Genomic DNA, 17,585 nt, shown 5'->3' with positions numbered 1-17,585 from the left:
ATTGGTCAATCAACCTGTCAATCACAACGTAGCCACGTAGCCTGCTTTATCGTCAAATATAAAATCAGGGAGGCCAAAATTTCACAAATGAACACCAGACTGCATTGAAGAAGCATTGGCTTCTTTTCAGAGGACAGGAACTCCCCGCCTGCTTATGACCTGTAGCCACTACAGCTATCCACAAGGGGACTCACTATGACTGATCTGTCATCCTACAACCTCGCTCCTCCACCCGGTACACTGTACTGTCGGCTATGGTCGCACCGCAAACATGACTATGGTCTATGGTCCTATGTTTCCCGCTTTCCCCCACTGTTGCCGGTCGATGAACAAACCGGGTAATCTCTCTCTCTCTCTCTCAATTAAAGAGCAGCTGCTGACGTCTTGCCCTTTAAATTGAGAGCTGCAGTGCGCACAGCTAGCAGCAATATCGTTGTGTCTTTTACTCGGCTGCTTTGCCATATAAAACCATCAGGCCAAGCTGTTACATAATCATATGTGATGAATGATGAGCCCAATAGTTGTGTTCAGATGGTTACATACAGTAGCTTTGTTGATCATGCGTAATGTGAATACCTACGTTATGGCTCATCTCATTGGGCACACACATATATATATATATATATATATATATATATATATATATATATATATATATATATATATATATAGTTATGCTTTTGCAATGTTTTTTTGAGAACACACATAAAGGGCCGGGTCTACTAAAGGTTTGCATGTATAAAAACGTGTGCAAACTTCGAGGATTGCGTCTCTCAAACGGGCAAAATTGCACGTGCAATCCATTTAGTGTGTTTGCAAATATGAAAATATGGGTGTTTCTGCCAGAACGAACAAAATATTGGTAAATAGAATTATTTCGCGCACGCAGTGTGATTTACCAAACCTGAAACAGATTGCTGGGGACGAGCGTCTTTATTTAGCACGTTTGAAAGTCAAGTCTTAACTGGCACAGCTTTGCCACAAATGACTGCGGTTACTGAATTAATACCTTCCAGGGCAAAAGCTCTTATATCTCTGCATTTCCTTGCGTCTGGGTCATTCCAGCGAACTGTAGCAGTTTTTCAGGGCTGTTAAAAGTCCCTTAAGTGCCGTTACGCACGCCGCACCTCTCTCGTCCAGTGCTCTCCTCTCCTCTCCTCCCTCTCCAGTACCTGGCTGCTCAGCTCTGGGACCGGGACTGAGAGACGTGGCCACTGCCTTCAGTCCGTCTTTGATCCCTCTGGTCAGGGCGTTTAGACCCGAGTGTGGCCTGAGTGTCCCACCTGGGCTCTGTGCCATAGCGTGCACCTCCATATGTGTGGATGTTTAGCTGCAAACTACTGTTGACTATAAGAGCAGTTGCTAACAGCTTTTTTTAAACTCAGCGTTGCATATAGATTAGAAGATAAGTATGATCATACAGGTTTGCCAAATTATGCGACTATTAAACCCAAGTTATCAGTCTGTGTCTGACGCTATTATTGAGAGTGAATAACACATGGTTTGTTATTACTGATGAGAACACACACAACGTATAGGCATAGACCTACGTCTCACATTGCAACAGTTATGGAAATTATGGTTGGAAAAAATAATCCTTTAATAGCTTTTATTGGACCTGTTAAGGAAAAGCGGGGAACATAGGATTTTTTTTTTTTTTCTTTAAAAAGGTCCTATGTTCCCCGGTTTGTTCATCAACCGGCAACAGCGGGGAACATAGGACCCTTTCTTAGAAAAAAGGTCCTATGTCCTATGAAAGAAAACATGGCAACAGTTGTTGATGATATGTTATAATGTATTACAATAGAAATCTGTATGGGAAAAAATGTAATTGTCTGTATAACTACATAGATCTTAGATACAGTGGGGCAAAAACGTATTTAGTCAGCCACCAATTGTGCAAGTTCTCCCACTTAAAAAGATGAGATGGGCCTGTAATTTTCATCATAGGTACACAAATAGAGAGAGAGACAGAATGGGGGGAACAAATCCAGGAAATCACATTGTAGGATTTTTAATGAATTAATTGGTAAATTCCTCTGTAAAATAAGTATTTGGTCACCTACAAACAAGCAAGATTTCTGGCTCTCACAGACCTGTAACTTCTTCTTTAAGAGGCTCCTCTGTCCTCCACTCGTTACCTGTATTAATGGCACCTGTTTGAACTTATCAGTATAAAAGACACCTGTCCACAACCTCAAACAGTCACACTCCAAACTCCACTATGGCCAAGACCAAAGAGCTGTCAAAGGACACCAGAAACAAAATTGTAGACCTGCACCAGGCTGGGAAGCCTGAATCTGCAATAGGTAAGCAGCTTGGTGTGAAGAAATCAACTGTGGGAGCAATTATTAGAAAATGGAAGACATACAAGACCTCCCTCGATCTGGGGGTCCACGCAAGATCTCACCCCGTGGGGTCAAAATGATCACAAGAACGGTGAGCAAAAATCCCAGAACCACACGGGGGGACCTAGTGAATGACCTGCAGAGAGCTGGGACCAAAGTAACAAAGGCTACCATCAGTAACACACTATGCCGCCAGGGACTCAAATCCTGCAGTGCCAGACGTGCCCCCCTGCTTAAGCCAGTACATGTCCAGGCCCGTCTGAAGTTTGCTATATTTATGGATTTGATGGGGGAAAAAATTGCAAAAACAATTGTTTATTTACAAACATTATGAAAGACAGTACAGTGGACAGGCTTTTATGAAAAGACATCAGTGATTATTTATCAGTTGTATTCTCTGATTGTAATTATATCAAGTAACTTAAAATATAAGAGTGAGAATAGAGGAATCCATGAATACACTCAAAAAGGAATATCCAACACAACTTTTGAAAATAATAGACTAATGCTGTTCAAAGTAACCGCTGTCAAACAATCAGAAAATAACATTTTATTGATCTGATTCATCAGCTTTCTTACTGTCAGCGCTCTCTCTCTTCAGTCACTCTCTACCTCGCTCGACCACAGCTGCTAATAACAGCATCCTGTAGCTACTTACTGAAGGAGCAACCCTGTCCTCCATTCAGTGTCTGGACCTTTAATACTAAAGTAGTAGTATTCCTGTACTGAACAGTGAGGAGGAATAAAGTAGTAGTATTCCTGTACTGAACAGTGAGGAGGAATAAAGTAGTAGTATTCCTGTACTGAACAGAGAGGAGGAATAAAGTAGTAGTATTCCTGTACTGAACAGTGAAGAGGAATAAAGTAGTAGTATTCCTGTACTGAACAGAGAGGAGGAATAAAGTAGTAGTATTCCTGTACTGAACAGTGAGGAGGAATAAAGTAGTAGTATTCCTGTACTGAACAGTGAAGAGGAGAGGAGCAGAGGAGAGCAACATGATGAGACACACAAAAGAAGATAACTCGTCCTATATCTCGTTTGAAAATACGTTTCACGATATGTCTAAACTCAATATACCGCTCAGCCCTAAAACAATAACATTTTGGAGAGTGTACAGATGTGTTCAGCTCACTGTGAGATTGTGGAGACACAAATAAGACTATGGCAGGCCGCCACAGTCTATATCATTAATGGGAAACACTGAAACTGGGGATAGACACTATTTTGCAAATGACAGGCGTGTATTTCTCAGTCCTCCTTACTGAAAGACTAGAAATCCATTGAGAAGCACAAATTGACAACAATTGACAGTCAGCAAGGATTCAAAATGAACAGATCAACCTATTTGACGCCAATTGAATAATTGAAGAAATGACTAAATGCATAGAAAAAGCATGCAGTAACAGTTTTTACTGATTAAAAAACTTTTGATACTAATAACCTTGGTAGCAAGAGACAATGGCAATACCAGAGAGAAACAAGGCACTCAGGCATTCTGGATCAATAAGTGCTATACGCTCTACATTTTTATTCTTATATGTGTATCTGGAGGTATGGGTTAACACCTACAAAAGTAATATACTTTGAAATTCATGCATCTGGTAGAATTCAACACAGCACAAATAATGTATAAAGCAAGAAATAATCGACTAGCAGGTAATATGCAAAGATGTTCTCAGAGAGATAGAAACATTTTAATGGAAAGTCTGTGTTCACACCACTGTGAAGAGTTCATGGGTGAATTTGTGGTATGGTCTCAATGTGGAGTTAAAACATTACAACCCTTAGTAAGAGTACTTGAAGTTTATTACGTATGCTTGAGTGTAAGTATAAGTATAGCAAGTATACTATGGACCATGTACTTGTAGTGTACTAGAAAGTATACTAATTTAATAACTCTTTGGACTAAATTGGAACATTTTAAGTTTACAAAAGTACACCTTCAAGTATACAACAAGTACCCTCATCTATATACTACTAGTGTACTAGGTATATACTGTACTTCTAGTCCACATTTTAGTTTATTGAAGTATACTTAAAGTATAGCACAAGTACACTCTTCTATATAGTGCCATTGTACTAGTTCTATACTATATGATCTTATAACAGGGGTAATACCTCAAAGCTAATGTGTGCAGTGAAAAACATTTTTATTCTGCTAAATGAAATGTAAGCACGAGTCAATGACTTGACCTTATTCTGTACTTGGATCAAGATATACTAAGTATTAGTACTTTGTGGCAGAAAGAAGTAAAAAGTATACTAAAGTACAAGTATAAGCTTTAGTATTAAAGTATAATGTAAGTCTTAGTATTAATGTACTTAGTCTCAGACTTTTCTTTAGACTTTTCAGTATAAGCCAAGTATACTTCACTATACCATTCTTAAGTATATAAAATATAGTATATAAAAAGTAAAGTTCAAGTATACTGCCTCAGTTTTAGTATAAAATAAGTATACTCATAGTACACTTGAATAAACTACTTTTTGCTAAGGGAAACATTAAAGCAGTTCAAGAAGATATATACAAATGTAGTTTTTAGGAGGTACATGGATGAGGAAGGTTGATTTTATTGACACTGGGTAAACTTGGGTTGTACATTGAATTGGGATAGCTGTTTATGAGTAGTTGAGAAAGTGACAGGAATAAATGCTGCTTTTCCAACTATTCCAACATGTAATATTTGTATTTGTGTTGTTTATGAGGAGTTTGTTGTAGAGATTTATAGTTTATTTCATTTGATGTTATTCTTGTTGCGTATATGTTTGAAATAAAAATAGACTAATAAAGCAGCTGTTTACTCTGATAGTGGATGGTTCAGATGAGTAATGTTGGATGGAAACAACAGTGTGTTGTTTTAGTTCACTACCTGTAACACTTTTCATCCTACAGTGATACTTTGTGACAGTGAGCACACTGTGACGCTGTTTATTTCCTGTTTCCTCACAGGTATAAGCATTTCCTACAAGACCTGGCTGCTAACACAACTCCAGAAAACCCAGAGTTCCAACAGCTTTCAAGTAAGTGTCTTTTCTGATTGTGCTGCTGCATCAATGATCATTTTGCTGCATCTCAAGGAAAATATCTCTGCTTTAACCCTGAGTGCTTTTATTGTGAAGCAAAGTGCCTACAACTGCACGCTCACATTTGCACATGTGTGAAGTTGAGGTTGATGCTGTTGTCACCTCTTCTTCTTCTTCTTCTTCTTCTTCCACTCTGTCAGGATTGTTGAGTTTTGTCAGCAGCAACCTAACAACAAGTGATGAGTGTGTGATGATGTGCTTTGCATCGCTAGTCAACAAAGACTCATAGTGGAACTCTTCCTACCTGTGACAAGCTGTTTGGAGCACAGGAATGTTCAAGAAAGCTGTACAATTATAGAATACAAGGCTAGCAAGAGTAAGAAACCAAGTCCTGAAGACTTTCATGGCTGCAGCCAGACAGCGTCACAGTGAAAGACAGCACTCATTGCTTCATTTGAGGAACAAAAGAAAGTACTCTCTCTCCTTTCATTTCTCATTTGTTGTTATTGTCACAGCAGCACTTGGCTAGTACAGAAATGAAAGTGAGGCGAAGCTCAATATGCGTGTAAGTTGGAGTTTGATGTGGATTTTGACATAATTAATTGGGAGCGGATCAGAGGATATTAAGCTGGAGCTATATTAATAAATAAAATCTTCAACATCAACACGAATCCCGATAATGACTAATTTCAGTCGTCAAATAAACAGCGAATCTGACTGAAGTGCGAATGTACACAAGGAATTATTTATGTGTATCAATTAAAATCTCATTGCTGGTGTGCTGCCTTTGCTTACAAATTAAAACAGCCTCTGACTCTAAGATGAAGGTACATATCTAAATGTGCTCCACCATTGCCCCTTCCTCTTCTCATTAGTGATCCTTTTTTTAAACTCTGCTGCTTTTTATTGGGGGGTTGGGGTGTGTGTGTGTGTGTGTGTGTGTGTGTGTGTGTGTGTGTGGAAGAAACTTCCTGTAGTCAGCCTGGTTGTATTGTAAAGGGAATTATTTAAAAAAGAAATTCCAGACAAATCACATTGTATCTGATTAAGCAAACTAGCAGATAGAATCACAAGAGGCTTTGTTGTTGTTGTTTTCTCCTGTTGTGCTGCTCTGTGTCGGTTTGCTTTTCCTCTTTGTCTCTTTTCTTTTTTTCCCCCCAAGCTTCCTTTTTTTCCCCTCGCAGTGCATTCAGGCTGGATTTAATTGCTGTAATTGAAGCGCTTCAGGAGTTTTCATCAGCCTGCTTTAATATGACACACCAATGCTCGACTATGCTGCAGTAACCTTAACTAAGTCTGACCTGACTAGAAGCAACACTCCAGCTCTGACAGATATTCAACATAAAAAGTTAACAGTTATCGTCCCGTGGTCAAACAGTCTAAACAGTAAATAAATGGAATGAAAAAGTGGAAGATGTCTTCAGAATGTGTAATGAGCTAGATGTATTATTAATGCCGCGGCCAGAACTCAGCCCAAAAATACTGTAATTAGGAGTTGTTGTTTTTCTAAAGCAGGCAATAGAAGATATTCCAAACACGTACAACAAAGGGAAAAAGTCTACATGGATGCCTTGTTTGGTTTACAATGTAATTGTTGTGAAGTTAAGCGAGCCAATTAGGCTGTGATTATTTTAGTGTAGACAAGATGAGTTTCAGCGCTCCGAACAAAAGCAGGAAAGTTGAACTTGAAATTAGAATCTATCTGCTTGTTGTCATTTTGGATGCGTTAATGATATAGTTCTAAATGTTTACAGCTATTATTTATTGCTGGCACACCGTAACTGGGTGATTCTGTCTATTTTGATGATTTGTCTGTTTGTTCTGGGGCAAAGATTGAAAAGCTTTCTATAAAAAGTAAGTGAGGTAGTTTTACAGTTTATCCATCAACAGCAGATTTGATGAAATTACACTGAAATGATATTCAGTTGGTATGACTGGTAATTGTTCCTCAGGACTTTGTGAATACTGGCTTAACTGTGTCCAAATGAATCAAACTTTTGTTTAGTTTTTGATGTGTAAAATGTCTGTTAGTTATTACAAATAGCACAAGAAGATAGTTTTTACTCTAAAAGTAATGTTTACAGTAGTTGGCTACTTTGGCTGTCAGTCCAGTAAACTGTGACTGTATTTACACCTGTCACAGTTTATGGGGCTATAGTGATTCCGGATGTGTAGCTGGCTTTGGCTGCTTCATGGTGAATTTGTGTTTGTTAGTGAGATGTTTGCTCTTGTTATAAGAGATGATTTACATTGTCAGAAAGGTGATAATTGTGCCTCATGTTTATTATAAAGGTCAGAGTGAGTGGTAATGGTGTACTGGAGTGGATTATATTAAAAAGTCTAATATTTAGACTTTATATATTATAAAGTCTAATAGTTTTTTTTTTAAATGATCTGCTTTAAATGCCCTTGTATGTGTCTAGAGCTTGCTTGGAGTCTACCTGTGGCAAATTGGATTAATTGAACACAGTTTAGAAAGGCACACACCTGTTTATTGACCAACATCTTTCACTTCCTGGTTGACAACTGGCGGGTGATTTGAATTGCAGAGATTGCATAGATCTGAGTAAGGATGTAACAATATTTCTTAAGTGTTGAGAATTCCCAGGAGCACAGTGGACTTCATATTTATACAATGGAAGAAGTTTGGAACCACCAGGACTCTTCATAGAGTCCTGCCAAAATGAGTAACAGTCAAGGAGGGCATTGGTCAGGGAGGTGACCAAGAACCCACTGGTCACTCTAACAGAGTTTAAGAAGTCCTTTGTAGATATGGCAAAACCTGCCAGAAGGAAGCACTCCATCAGTCAGCCTGCTTGGAGTTTGTTGAAAAACATTCTCCGGTCTGATGAGAGATTGACTACATCTGGAAAATGTTTAATGGGTAGGCAAATGCAAAATGTGAAGGGGACTTAGTACTTTTATAATTCACTCCATACTTTGTCTGTAGGTGTGTGTCTATTCATATTGATGTGTCTGTATGTGCAGGTCAGAGTGGATTATGAGTTCAGACAGTCTTTAATAAGAAGATGACCTGATGAATTGTCTCACCACTTTGTAAACAGATCCAGCAGTTATTGTTCTGCTCCAGCCATGCTTTCTACCCCCACTGCATGTGTGTGAAGGAAACAGTCGGAATCTGTTTTATCTTAGTGCACATCAGATAACAGCAGGTGATACCAGAACTAAAATCTGTTGGATAAAGTAGTTATTTTTCCAGTAAATCTACTCAATATTAGCTAGTCTCATGTATATTAATCATCAATGTCTAAACCAGCAGGATATTTTACAGGAACTGAGTTGGAAATGGTCTGAGTTGTAGTAAACAATTAGCAGGAAATGGCTTTATTTAACCAAATGAGCTGTGCTTATGGAGGGCTGCTGTTGTTTACATTCAATTACAGACTGACAGCTCAGCTGATTTGCAGGGGAGCAATGCATTATAGTGCTACAAGGGCCCCTGTGGTGGAGACTAGCATCCCTCTAATTAATATGACCATGCTTAGGAGTCCCTATAAACACATTCAAACACAACACATAGCCCACCCTGACCCACTCAGCAGACCATCAAGCCCAATCAGGACTGTTTGGATATTTTAATTTGCACAGCTCGGTTTAGTTCTCTGCAAGAGCTCACTGATGAAATCAAGCAAAATCAGGCCACGATGCTGAGTATGCCTCCAAAACAAGGCTTCACATGTCTGTGTGCACGTGAAGCATTTGGTAGGCAGTAGGCTTCAGTGTGTTACCACCCAACCATTTGTCATAGAGAAATACAAAATTATGGTGACATTGATATTCAGATCTTACATTTTCAATTGTTTTCTTAATTGAAGAAAATTGCATAGTAGAGAGGTGACAGAAAATCTGACAAAAGAGGAATGACCTGCAACAAATGTGTGCAGGTTATGCTCCACAACTTAACCCCTATACTGTACCACCAGGGTGCTCCAAGCTGGGTGGACCTTTATTTTCCTCTATGATATTATTGGTCTTTTACATTCTGTCTACATTAGAGGCCAACCAATAACCGCTCCTTGCTGAGTCTGACTGTGGTGCAGCGAAAGTTGAGTTTTTGCCAGAGTCCTCTGTGTTTGCCTGTCACATGTACTGTCAGTACTGGACTCATTCACATTAATGTGAGAGCTATGTTTTTTCATGCGGTAATGTCAGTCCAACCACCGCCATAAAGGTGCAGTATGTAGAATATAGTGATATCTAGCAGAAAGGACTTGGTAAAAATGTAATATAATATTCATAAGTGTGTTTTAATTCGTGTTTAATCAAATAAAGAAACGGGTGGTTGTGTTGTGTATTATTTGAGAAATAGCATTTTAATCTACATAGGAGCAGGTGCCATGCTGGCAGCGCCTACAGAAACATGCTGTCAATATATGAAATGTCTATAAGCAGCATAACGGTACTCCAGTTGTCATCCCCAGGTTTAGCCAAATACTGTAATGTCATCCCTTTACTGTCTGTAAATGCTCAAAAAGCTTCTAGGCAGTATTAGGTCCACACAATCCGCATGATCCTGGTCACAGCATTTCCTCTCCTGGTCTGTAGGAATGTCCACACAGTTACTGTAAGTACACCATGACACTCCTGGTACTCAAGTGAAAGGTGAGGCAGAATGTCTACACTGATGCATCATCGTGAGATCGAAAATTAATCCTGGCTGAGTTCACCTGTGCTACTCCAAGATCATGCCTCGAAGAAGTGTCTGTAAAAATAACACAAAGGAAAACCACATAAGGTTTCCTCAGTTATAAGTTTCATGATATTATGTTGGAAATATGGTAATATCAGTGCAGAATATGGACTGGGCTGTCCAGCGTTTTCCAACATGTCTACAACAATCATTTTGATACTGGTCCTACATGGTATTTATATAATCATTCAGTAGTTTAGCTGATGTTTACAATGACTCAAGTTACACTGTTAACACGTCAAATAGACTACAGTAATGTAAAGCACAGAGCTGCTATCGTGCAGGATGGATACTGTAGGAATATAATTATATAACGTTACAAACCTCAGTCACGTCTCTCCGGTCCCTCTGGAGGATTTCCAGCCTCCACTTCTTCCTTTGCTGCCTGTGGCGGTGTTTGCTCTCCTCCCTGTCCTGCCTCTCCTGGTCCTGCCTGTAGTCACACCTCTATCTGTCCTCTACCTGTCCCTCTTCCTCTATCTGTCCTCTACCTGTCCCTCTTCCTCTTCCTCTATCTGTCCTCTACCTGTCCCTGTCCCTCTTCCCTAAACGTGTATCCTGCCAATGCTATCATGCTACAACACAAAACCTTACAATAAAATAATCGTTAGCTTTGTTTAGCATTGTGTTGCTAGCACAATCAAACACTCATAATTGCTATCTTACGTGAGCTATAACTTTTAGCATTATACACTGAATAACTAAATACATCTTCACCTCATCACTTGACAAATTAGAGATGCTGGAAGCCTGAGCATGTGTCATGCTCATCCGTGAGCTTCTGACAAATAACTTCTTGTCCCCAAAGGCCAAAATGGCTTCAAAGAGTTTTGGGAAAGGGAGGGGTGAGCTAGATACGTGTACCTTTTAAAGGTATCTTCCAGAAGCAACCCAAACAAGCAGAATTCTTGTAATGTATATGCAGACTAAAAACTAGTCTGATTCTGAAAATCAATGTTAAATTATATGAAAGAAAATGTGTATATGTGTGATTACTATAAATATGGCCAGACTGATGTTTTATCTGAACTAAAATCATATATCCTGGTTGTGTGTGTTACAACCCAGCTTGCTAGGGAAAAGGAAGCAACATAAAACCAGATGTTAAGGTTGAAATATACATTTTTTTGCCAAAGTTTAAACCAAATGAGAATAATACAAAATGGAGGATGTTGAAAACCAACGTGTGTGTGTGTGTGTGTGTGTGTGTGTGTGTGTGTGTGTGTGTGATATCAGTAGCAAATCAACTAACCCTGGCCCAATGCCCCGACACAAGCCACAAGACAGAGTGTCTAACCAGCCAAATCAAGCCAGGCTAACTAGCTACTGGGATCCAGCCCCCCGACTGACAGGCTGACAGATCATTTAAAAGTTCACTCACTGATTGCTGACTTGGGACTGGAGTGCCTGCACCGGACAGAGTCGCACCAATCAGGAACTGCCACTGGAACCCGAGAAGTGGGAGGAGCTGGAGACGGAGGGTTACTGAACGGGAGAGGGAAAACAAAACAAAAAAGACGAAACACACACATGCAGGGTCGTAACAACAAGCAGGCTTCCAGATAGTCAGGCTGTGGTCACAGTGAATTCCCTGGTGATCCCTGTTCAGTTTCCCTTCTACACTACACTCCAAATAACATGATGCCACACAGCAGCTCTGCTTTGACTAATGTATTCAGCCACTGCTCAGCCCAGTGATTTGTGTATATATACAGTACACATGTGGAGGGAAATAAGCTCATGTTTGTATAAAGGGGAAATAGCAAGAATTATCACGCTCAACCCAGTTTAAGATTTTACATCTAATTATTACAAAGCTATTTGCTTTTATTTATTTTTGGTTTTTATTACCAATGGGTATTAACGTAACTTATAGAATTAGATATTACCCAACTTTGACGGTTGTGTATATCAGCATCTTGGAGCATCCTGGGACGGGAATCCACCGAATGTGACGTTTTGCACACTCTTGAGTGCCTTGCATCACTCCTGCTAATGTCAGCAGATAACCTGCATAACCACAGTCCAACACAGAAGCGTCTTATGAGGCTCACCTAGTGTTATCTGTGGACTCATGTTATGTTCAGTATTATGGTCACATGGAGACTGCTTCACAATGTAAGTGGCCATTTTAGAAAATTGATGTCTGAAAAATGATTGTTAAAGTCTGTGTAAATTAAGAATAAATGTGTTCTGAGTTTGACATACCACAGAAAAGTGTGTTGTTAACCACCCTGCCAAATTTGAATGATTAAAAAAATCGCCAAATATATGAAATTAGGCTTCAAAGTTGTGTAAAAATCTGGCTCTGTCTCTGCTCCCAAATGCTGTGGGCGTGGCCGCTGAGTTCGCTGAAACTCCGCCCCCAACAAAGCGTCACCTGTCAATCAAAGTCACCACCTCTACCAGAAACATGGACGACATTTCTGAGAGCTTTCTGCTGCTAACTCAGCTGCTAGCTCGGCGACTGACTCGGTGGCTAACTCAGCTAACTGGCTAACTGTAGACTGTAGTAGTAGTAGTGTGTGCTGAATGTATTTATACCTCTACAGCAGCAGGGGCGGGTTTATGATTTTCAGACCCACCCACTAAATCCTGAAAACAGAAATGTTGAAACACAGTTTGTGAAGCCTAGCTCCACAATTCAAATCTAAATGGCTGAAATGCTTTTTACACCTTTTTTTAGAAATACATTTATGACCTATTTAATGTGTTTAGAAGGAAATTTCTGAATTCACTTTACACAGTCTTTAAAGACCTGCTGTGACTTCATTTTATACGCGGCACAAACAAATAAACAATGGAGGACATGGAGGCGATGGTGTACTTGCTGCTGTATGTGGCTTTCTGTCACACACAAAGCAAGAGAAGAGAAGCAAATCGCTGTAACGCTGTTGATGGTATTTAAAAATGCTGGGTTTAATTCTTGTGTGGAACAGCTCATGACTCTTCCAGTGAAGACACTCTGACCAATCAGTGGCCGGCAGTCTGTTGACGTCACATTTAGTATCGGCTCGGCTCGCTTGGACCCTCACCAGAGCAGGTACTAAAATGTAGCAGGTACCAGGTACTATCCCTAGTGGAAACACAAAAAAAACTGAGTGGAGTCATGCTAGAACTGTCTAGTGGAAAAGCGCAAAAGTGGTGCCCCCCCCCCCCCCCCCCCCCCCCCCCAATTCCCAAGAGTGGTATTAGCTGTGTGTGGGTGAATGGGACAGAGATGTCTATAATGGTTTGAACTTTTGTCACTCTTTGAAGCACAACTCCACAACCCAGCTTTCTAAATCCTGTTTATAGATGTTTGCTTGATGAGGCCGATAAAACCAGTGGGTTGCCATAACTGTGGGGAACTAGCAGCCTGACTAGCAGGTTCAATGCTACTGTCTACAAATAAATCATGGCAAACACAACCATGGTGTGATGATTCGTGTGCAGGGTGGACCCAAAAGACAGGAGACCAGGGAGCAGTTTAAACAGCGGTTTATTTACAAAAACCAAAACTCAAGGAGCCGCTGGAAGCAGCGGTATAGGGGGGTCGGGCTGGGCTTCCTCACAGGGGAAGAAACAACTCAAAACGGGCCACTTCAGGCAGTGGTGCAGGCAGTGGTAGCTGGAGGCTGGAGGCTGGCTGACCGTGAGGCTCGGTGACTGAAATCTTCTGGCAGTGGTATGGAGGTGAACCAGGCTTTTATGGAGGTGTGAGGTGATGGCTGGATTGAACCCAGGTGTGCTCCTTGCTCCTCTGGAAAGTAGGTCAGCCCCGCCCGTGAGCCACCACCTGCCCTGCAGGAGAGACAGGAAAAAAAGGGAAACAAACATAACCACAGCCATAACCTATATGAAAACAGAACAAAACCGACCCCAGTCCATAACACATGGGAACTTGATATTAGTTGGGGTATTCACAGTTTGGTAGTTTGTGCATCTTTGAATCTCCAGAGATGAGTATTCAGCTGCCAGGCTAAGGATAACCTGCTAATTTACTTTTCCATTCATTTCCATCAGTGTTAAATGACTGTTTCATCACTAGTAGTGCTATGGAGCAGTGATTTTGTAAGTAGGCCCCATTTTGTCTGTCATGCATGCAGATGAGACTCACTCACATGCAGGAGCTGGTTTCATTGATAGTTGGTGGCAGAATGTGCTAAGAAACCTAGCATTGCCAACAAGAGCAGTAAAGAAGAATACTGCATCTAGTAATCATAGATGTAAACAATACAGTTGAGAAATATTTAAAAATCTGCTTGGTAAATGTTTTATGAGGAAGGAATTGCAACATGTTTGTGCCTATTGGCGGGAAAAAAACTTTCAATAAAACTACTCACTAGAAAGAGGAGAGGATTGTGCCCTGTGGGACATAATAGAAGACTTTTTCAATTGAAACATCAGGAAGTGTCGAGTTTCATTGAAAGTAGCTACTGTACCAGCGATCATATAAATGGAAATGTGAAAAATATTAGATTTAAATAGTCAGTGAGAACAGCAGTTGTGTTTAGAAAGATAGACTCTTAGAAAAAAGTTAATGGATATGGGTTATTTATGATTTCTGGTCTGAAATGATTTCATCAATAAGGATCCTCACATGTATGATAACACAAATGTTTGTGTGTGTTTTTGCTGTAGGAGCAGTAACTGCAGTGTGTGAAGTGTCCCAGCGTATCCAGAACAACACCCGCTGCCACCAGAACCACCTGCAGCTTTGCCGAGTGCAGAAACTCCTGAAAGGACGAAAGACCAAGGTGTTGGCTTCAGGTTAGAGCTTCTAATCACATATTCCTTTCATCTCATCCAAGAAGCACCTCCAACCAAACCCTTTCTGCATGTATTGCTCTGTGCCCTTTGGGACACATGGGGGGGGGGCAAGGAGGAAGCAAGAGGAGTATGGATAAACTGAAGGGAAATTAGTTAAGTACAGAGACATTCTAAAGACACATCTCTGGATTGCTTTTAATCGATGGAATTCGTTAGATGTTCAGCAGGGAACTGTAGAATTTTGCACACCACACTGCACTGATTTTATTAATAGAGCATTACTGCTAACTGGCGGAGAGTGAATGTGCTTTTTCCCTTCATCCTACATTCCCTCTCGCACATTTATTTCCTCCTCTTCTGTTGTGGTTCCCTCTCTACTTGTGGAGCGGTGGCCCTTTTTCTTCCTGCCACTCCCCCCTCCTGTTGTTTGTCTCTAGAGAATCTGGCCTTCTCGTTGCTCCACTCACCCTGCCAATCTCCCCCAGGACCAATTAGATCCCAGCCTCATCTCACAGACCAGCAGATAAAAAGGAAGCCAAAGTGTGTTTGTGTGTGCATGTTTACTAGATATGAGAGAATTCATGTGTGCATGAAGTCATGTGTGTGTATGTGTTTGTTTGCTTGGCTATGCAGGCTTGTTTTATGTGTGTATTTGCTGGGTGTGTTGGTGCAGGCTGGGAGCGAGCACTGAATAGCAGCTCATCTCTCTAATGCCGATGTGGGAAGTTTCAAAAGCTTCCTCTCATCCAAGTTCTCAGGCCCTTGCAACTCTGCCGGCTTCCTTTCCAGCCAATAAAGCTCTGGTCCCACCAGACAGACTTCAGAGCAGCAACAGCTCCACCCCACCTCACAACCCCACGTCAACCCATTCTCCTTCCTCTCCAACACCACCTCTAATGTGGGTAAAAGAGAAGCTCTGCCTTTTACAGATGAGAAGCGTCAGAGCCCCTCAAACATATTAAGTAGCTCTGTAGGAGATGAGGAGAGCGATTGTGAGATTCAAAGCCTCAATCAATGGGACATTGATACAGCAGACAGCCTGATTCACTGAGAGGCAGCAGATTTGTGTCTGCCTGCTTGTTCCTTCAATTTAAAACAAAGATATCTCACATTTTATATCATGTTTCACATTGATTTTTTTCTTATTTGTGTCACTGTTGCACATCTTTTTTTTCTACTTTTTTTTCATTTTTATGTGTTTTTCTTGCTGTGGTTTCTCTTGAAAAGACAAGGTTAGCCGATTAAATAAAATATTATAGTAAGTAATAAAAAACAAAACCAAGTGTTTCCTCTGAAAATGCTCCTCCTACACAGATTCTCTTTTTTGTGCCGAAACAGTCGATTTATCATTTAGTTGATCCACTGGCAGCTTTTCTTTCTTACTAATTATGATTTAAACGTATCAAACAAAAGTGATTTGTTTGCAATCTAATGTTATAATGTAAGGCTGGGCAATTAATCGAAAAATAATGGAAACCGACATTTAGAAACTGTAATCGACTTAATCTTGCTCATGTCAATTAATGGTGGTGTTCACTGTTGCCATGACAGTAAAGGTTGCATATCTTTAAGGAATTTAAAACTTGTCTCCAGTGATCATTTGAACCCAAACATGATCTTTACATAGTTCTAATCAAGTAAACTAGACATTAACCACAGCAGCACACCTTAAAACATCATTACTTCCACTCCCTAAAGATCCTCATGTGTGAGGGCAGCAGTGTAAAATACAAAACTAAAGAAACTGTGAAAATACATCATTGTTCATCAAGGGTGGAGATAATTGTTTATTAATCGTAATCGAGGTTAAAAGTTCAATTAATCATGATTTAGATTTTTGCCATAATCACCCAGCACTAATATAATGCATTATGTCAACTGCCACACCAACAATCCTAAACTGTCTGACACTCACCATGCATTACTCACTAAACTCCTGACTTACTCTTCACCTCACTTCCTGGGTGAGTGTCATCCTTCTGAATGGTGTTTTTACAATAACTTGTATGTGGGTGCATCTCTTAAATAAAACAGCACATAGCTTCATTCATTTTCTTCAACTTGGAGGAGTTTGTACTCTTAATGCTAGCATTGCTTTTCTTTGGCAGACAGTTCCTCTGTGTAACCATCAGTGCATGCATTGCTTTCATAAACAGTAGAAAGGTTTGTGTTGACATGGGCATATTTTATAACACATAGTTGTTTATGTTCACACACACATACAGAGTTACTTGGAAATTATTCCTCTGGCCTCAGACACATCAGGAGGAATAGGACCCTTTGTAGATAAGCCTTTATTTCCTGCCCCACCTTCCTCAGCCCCCCACCTGGCCCAGCCCAAAAGACTTTGTAGTAGAGCAGAGGTGCTCTTTGACAAGGAAAACTGAAAGGCCTGTACATGGAGAGGAGTGCTTGGCACTTCCTGCTCTTTGAACCTGCTGCTCCCTCAAAGCACTGTGGATGGTCAGAAGAAGGCAGGGGGTCTGAGGAGTACCTGCTCCACAAAGAGACTCATCTTCACACATCATATCCAACCTCTCTGACTGTCAACTTTGTCTATCAGGGGGCCGATAGGGCATGTCTGAAAAAAGCCATAAAGGTCATGAAATCCACAGTTTGTTTTCCAAAGTAATACTTCATTTTGTGTTAATGAATAATAAAACAGTTAAGTACATGTACACATACTGGAATTAATTTGTAGTTATTGTGTCTACAGACAATGACTGTCATGTATTTAGATACTTAGTCA

The 17,585-nt window shown here is 40.4% G+C and overlaps 1 protein-coding gene across 1 annotated transcript in view; it reads left to right on the top strand.

Annotated features, from left to right (window-relative positions):
* Positions 1 to 17,585, top strand: part of arhgef39 (Rho guanine nucleotide exchange factor (GEF) 39) — a 71,591-nt gene that overhangs the window by 30,315 nt on the left and 23,691 nt on the right. Inside the window, exons 5-6 of the mRNA XM_053314198.1 lie at positions 5,300 to 5,370; positions 14,708 to 14,836. Of these exons, the coding sequence (XP_053170173.1) occupies positions 5,300 to 5,370; positions 14,708 to 14,836 (200 nt within the window). The remainder of the gene's footprint in view (positions 1 to 5,299; positions 5,371 to 14,707; positions 14,837 to 17,585) is intronic.

This window comes from Scomber japonicus, chromosome 23 (assembly GCF_027409825.1).
Source record: "Scomber japonicus isolate fScoJap1 chromosome 23, fScoJap1.pri, whole genome shotgun sequence".
NCBI classification, from domain to species: domain Eukaryota; kingdom Metazoa; phylum Chordata; class Actinopteri; order Scombriformes; family Scombridae; genus Scomber; species Scomber japonicus.
The sequence above is the reverse complement of the archived record's forward strand: the minus strand, read 5'-3'. Positions and strand labels throughout refer to the sequence as shown.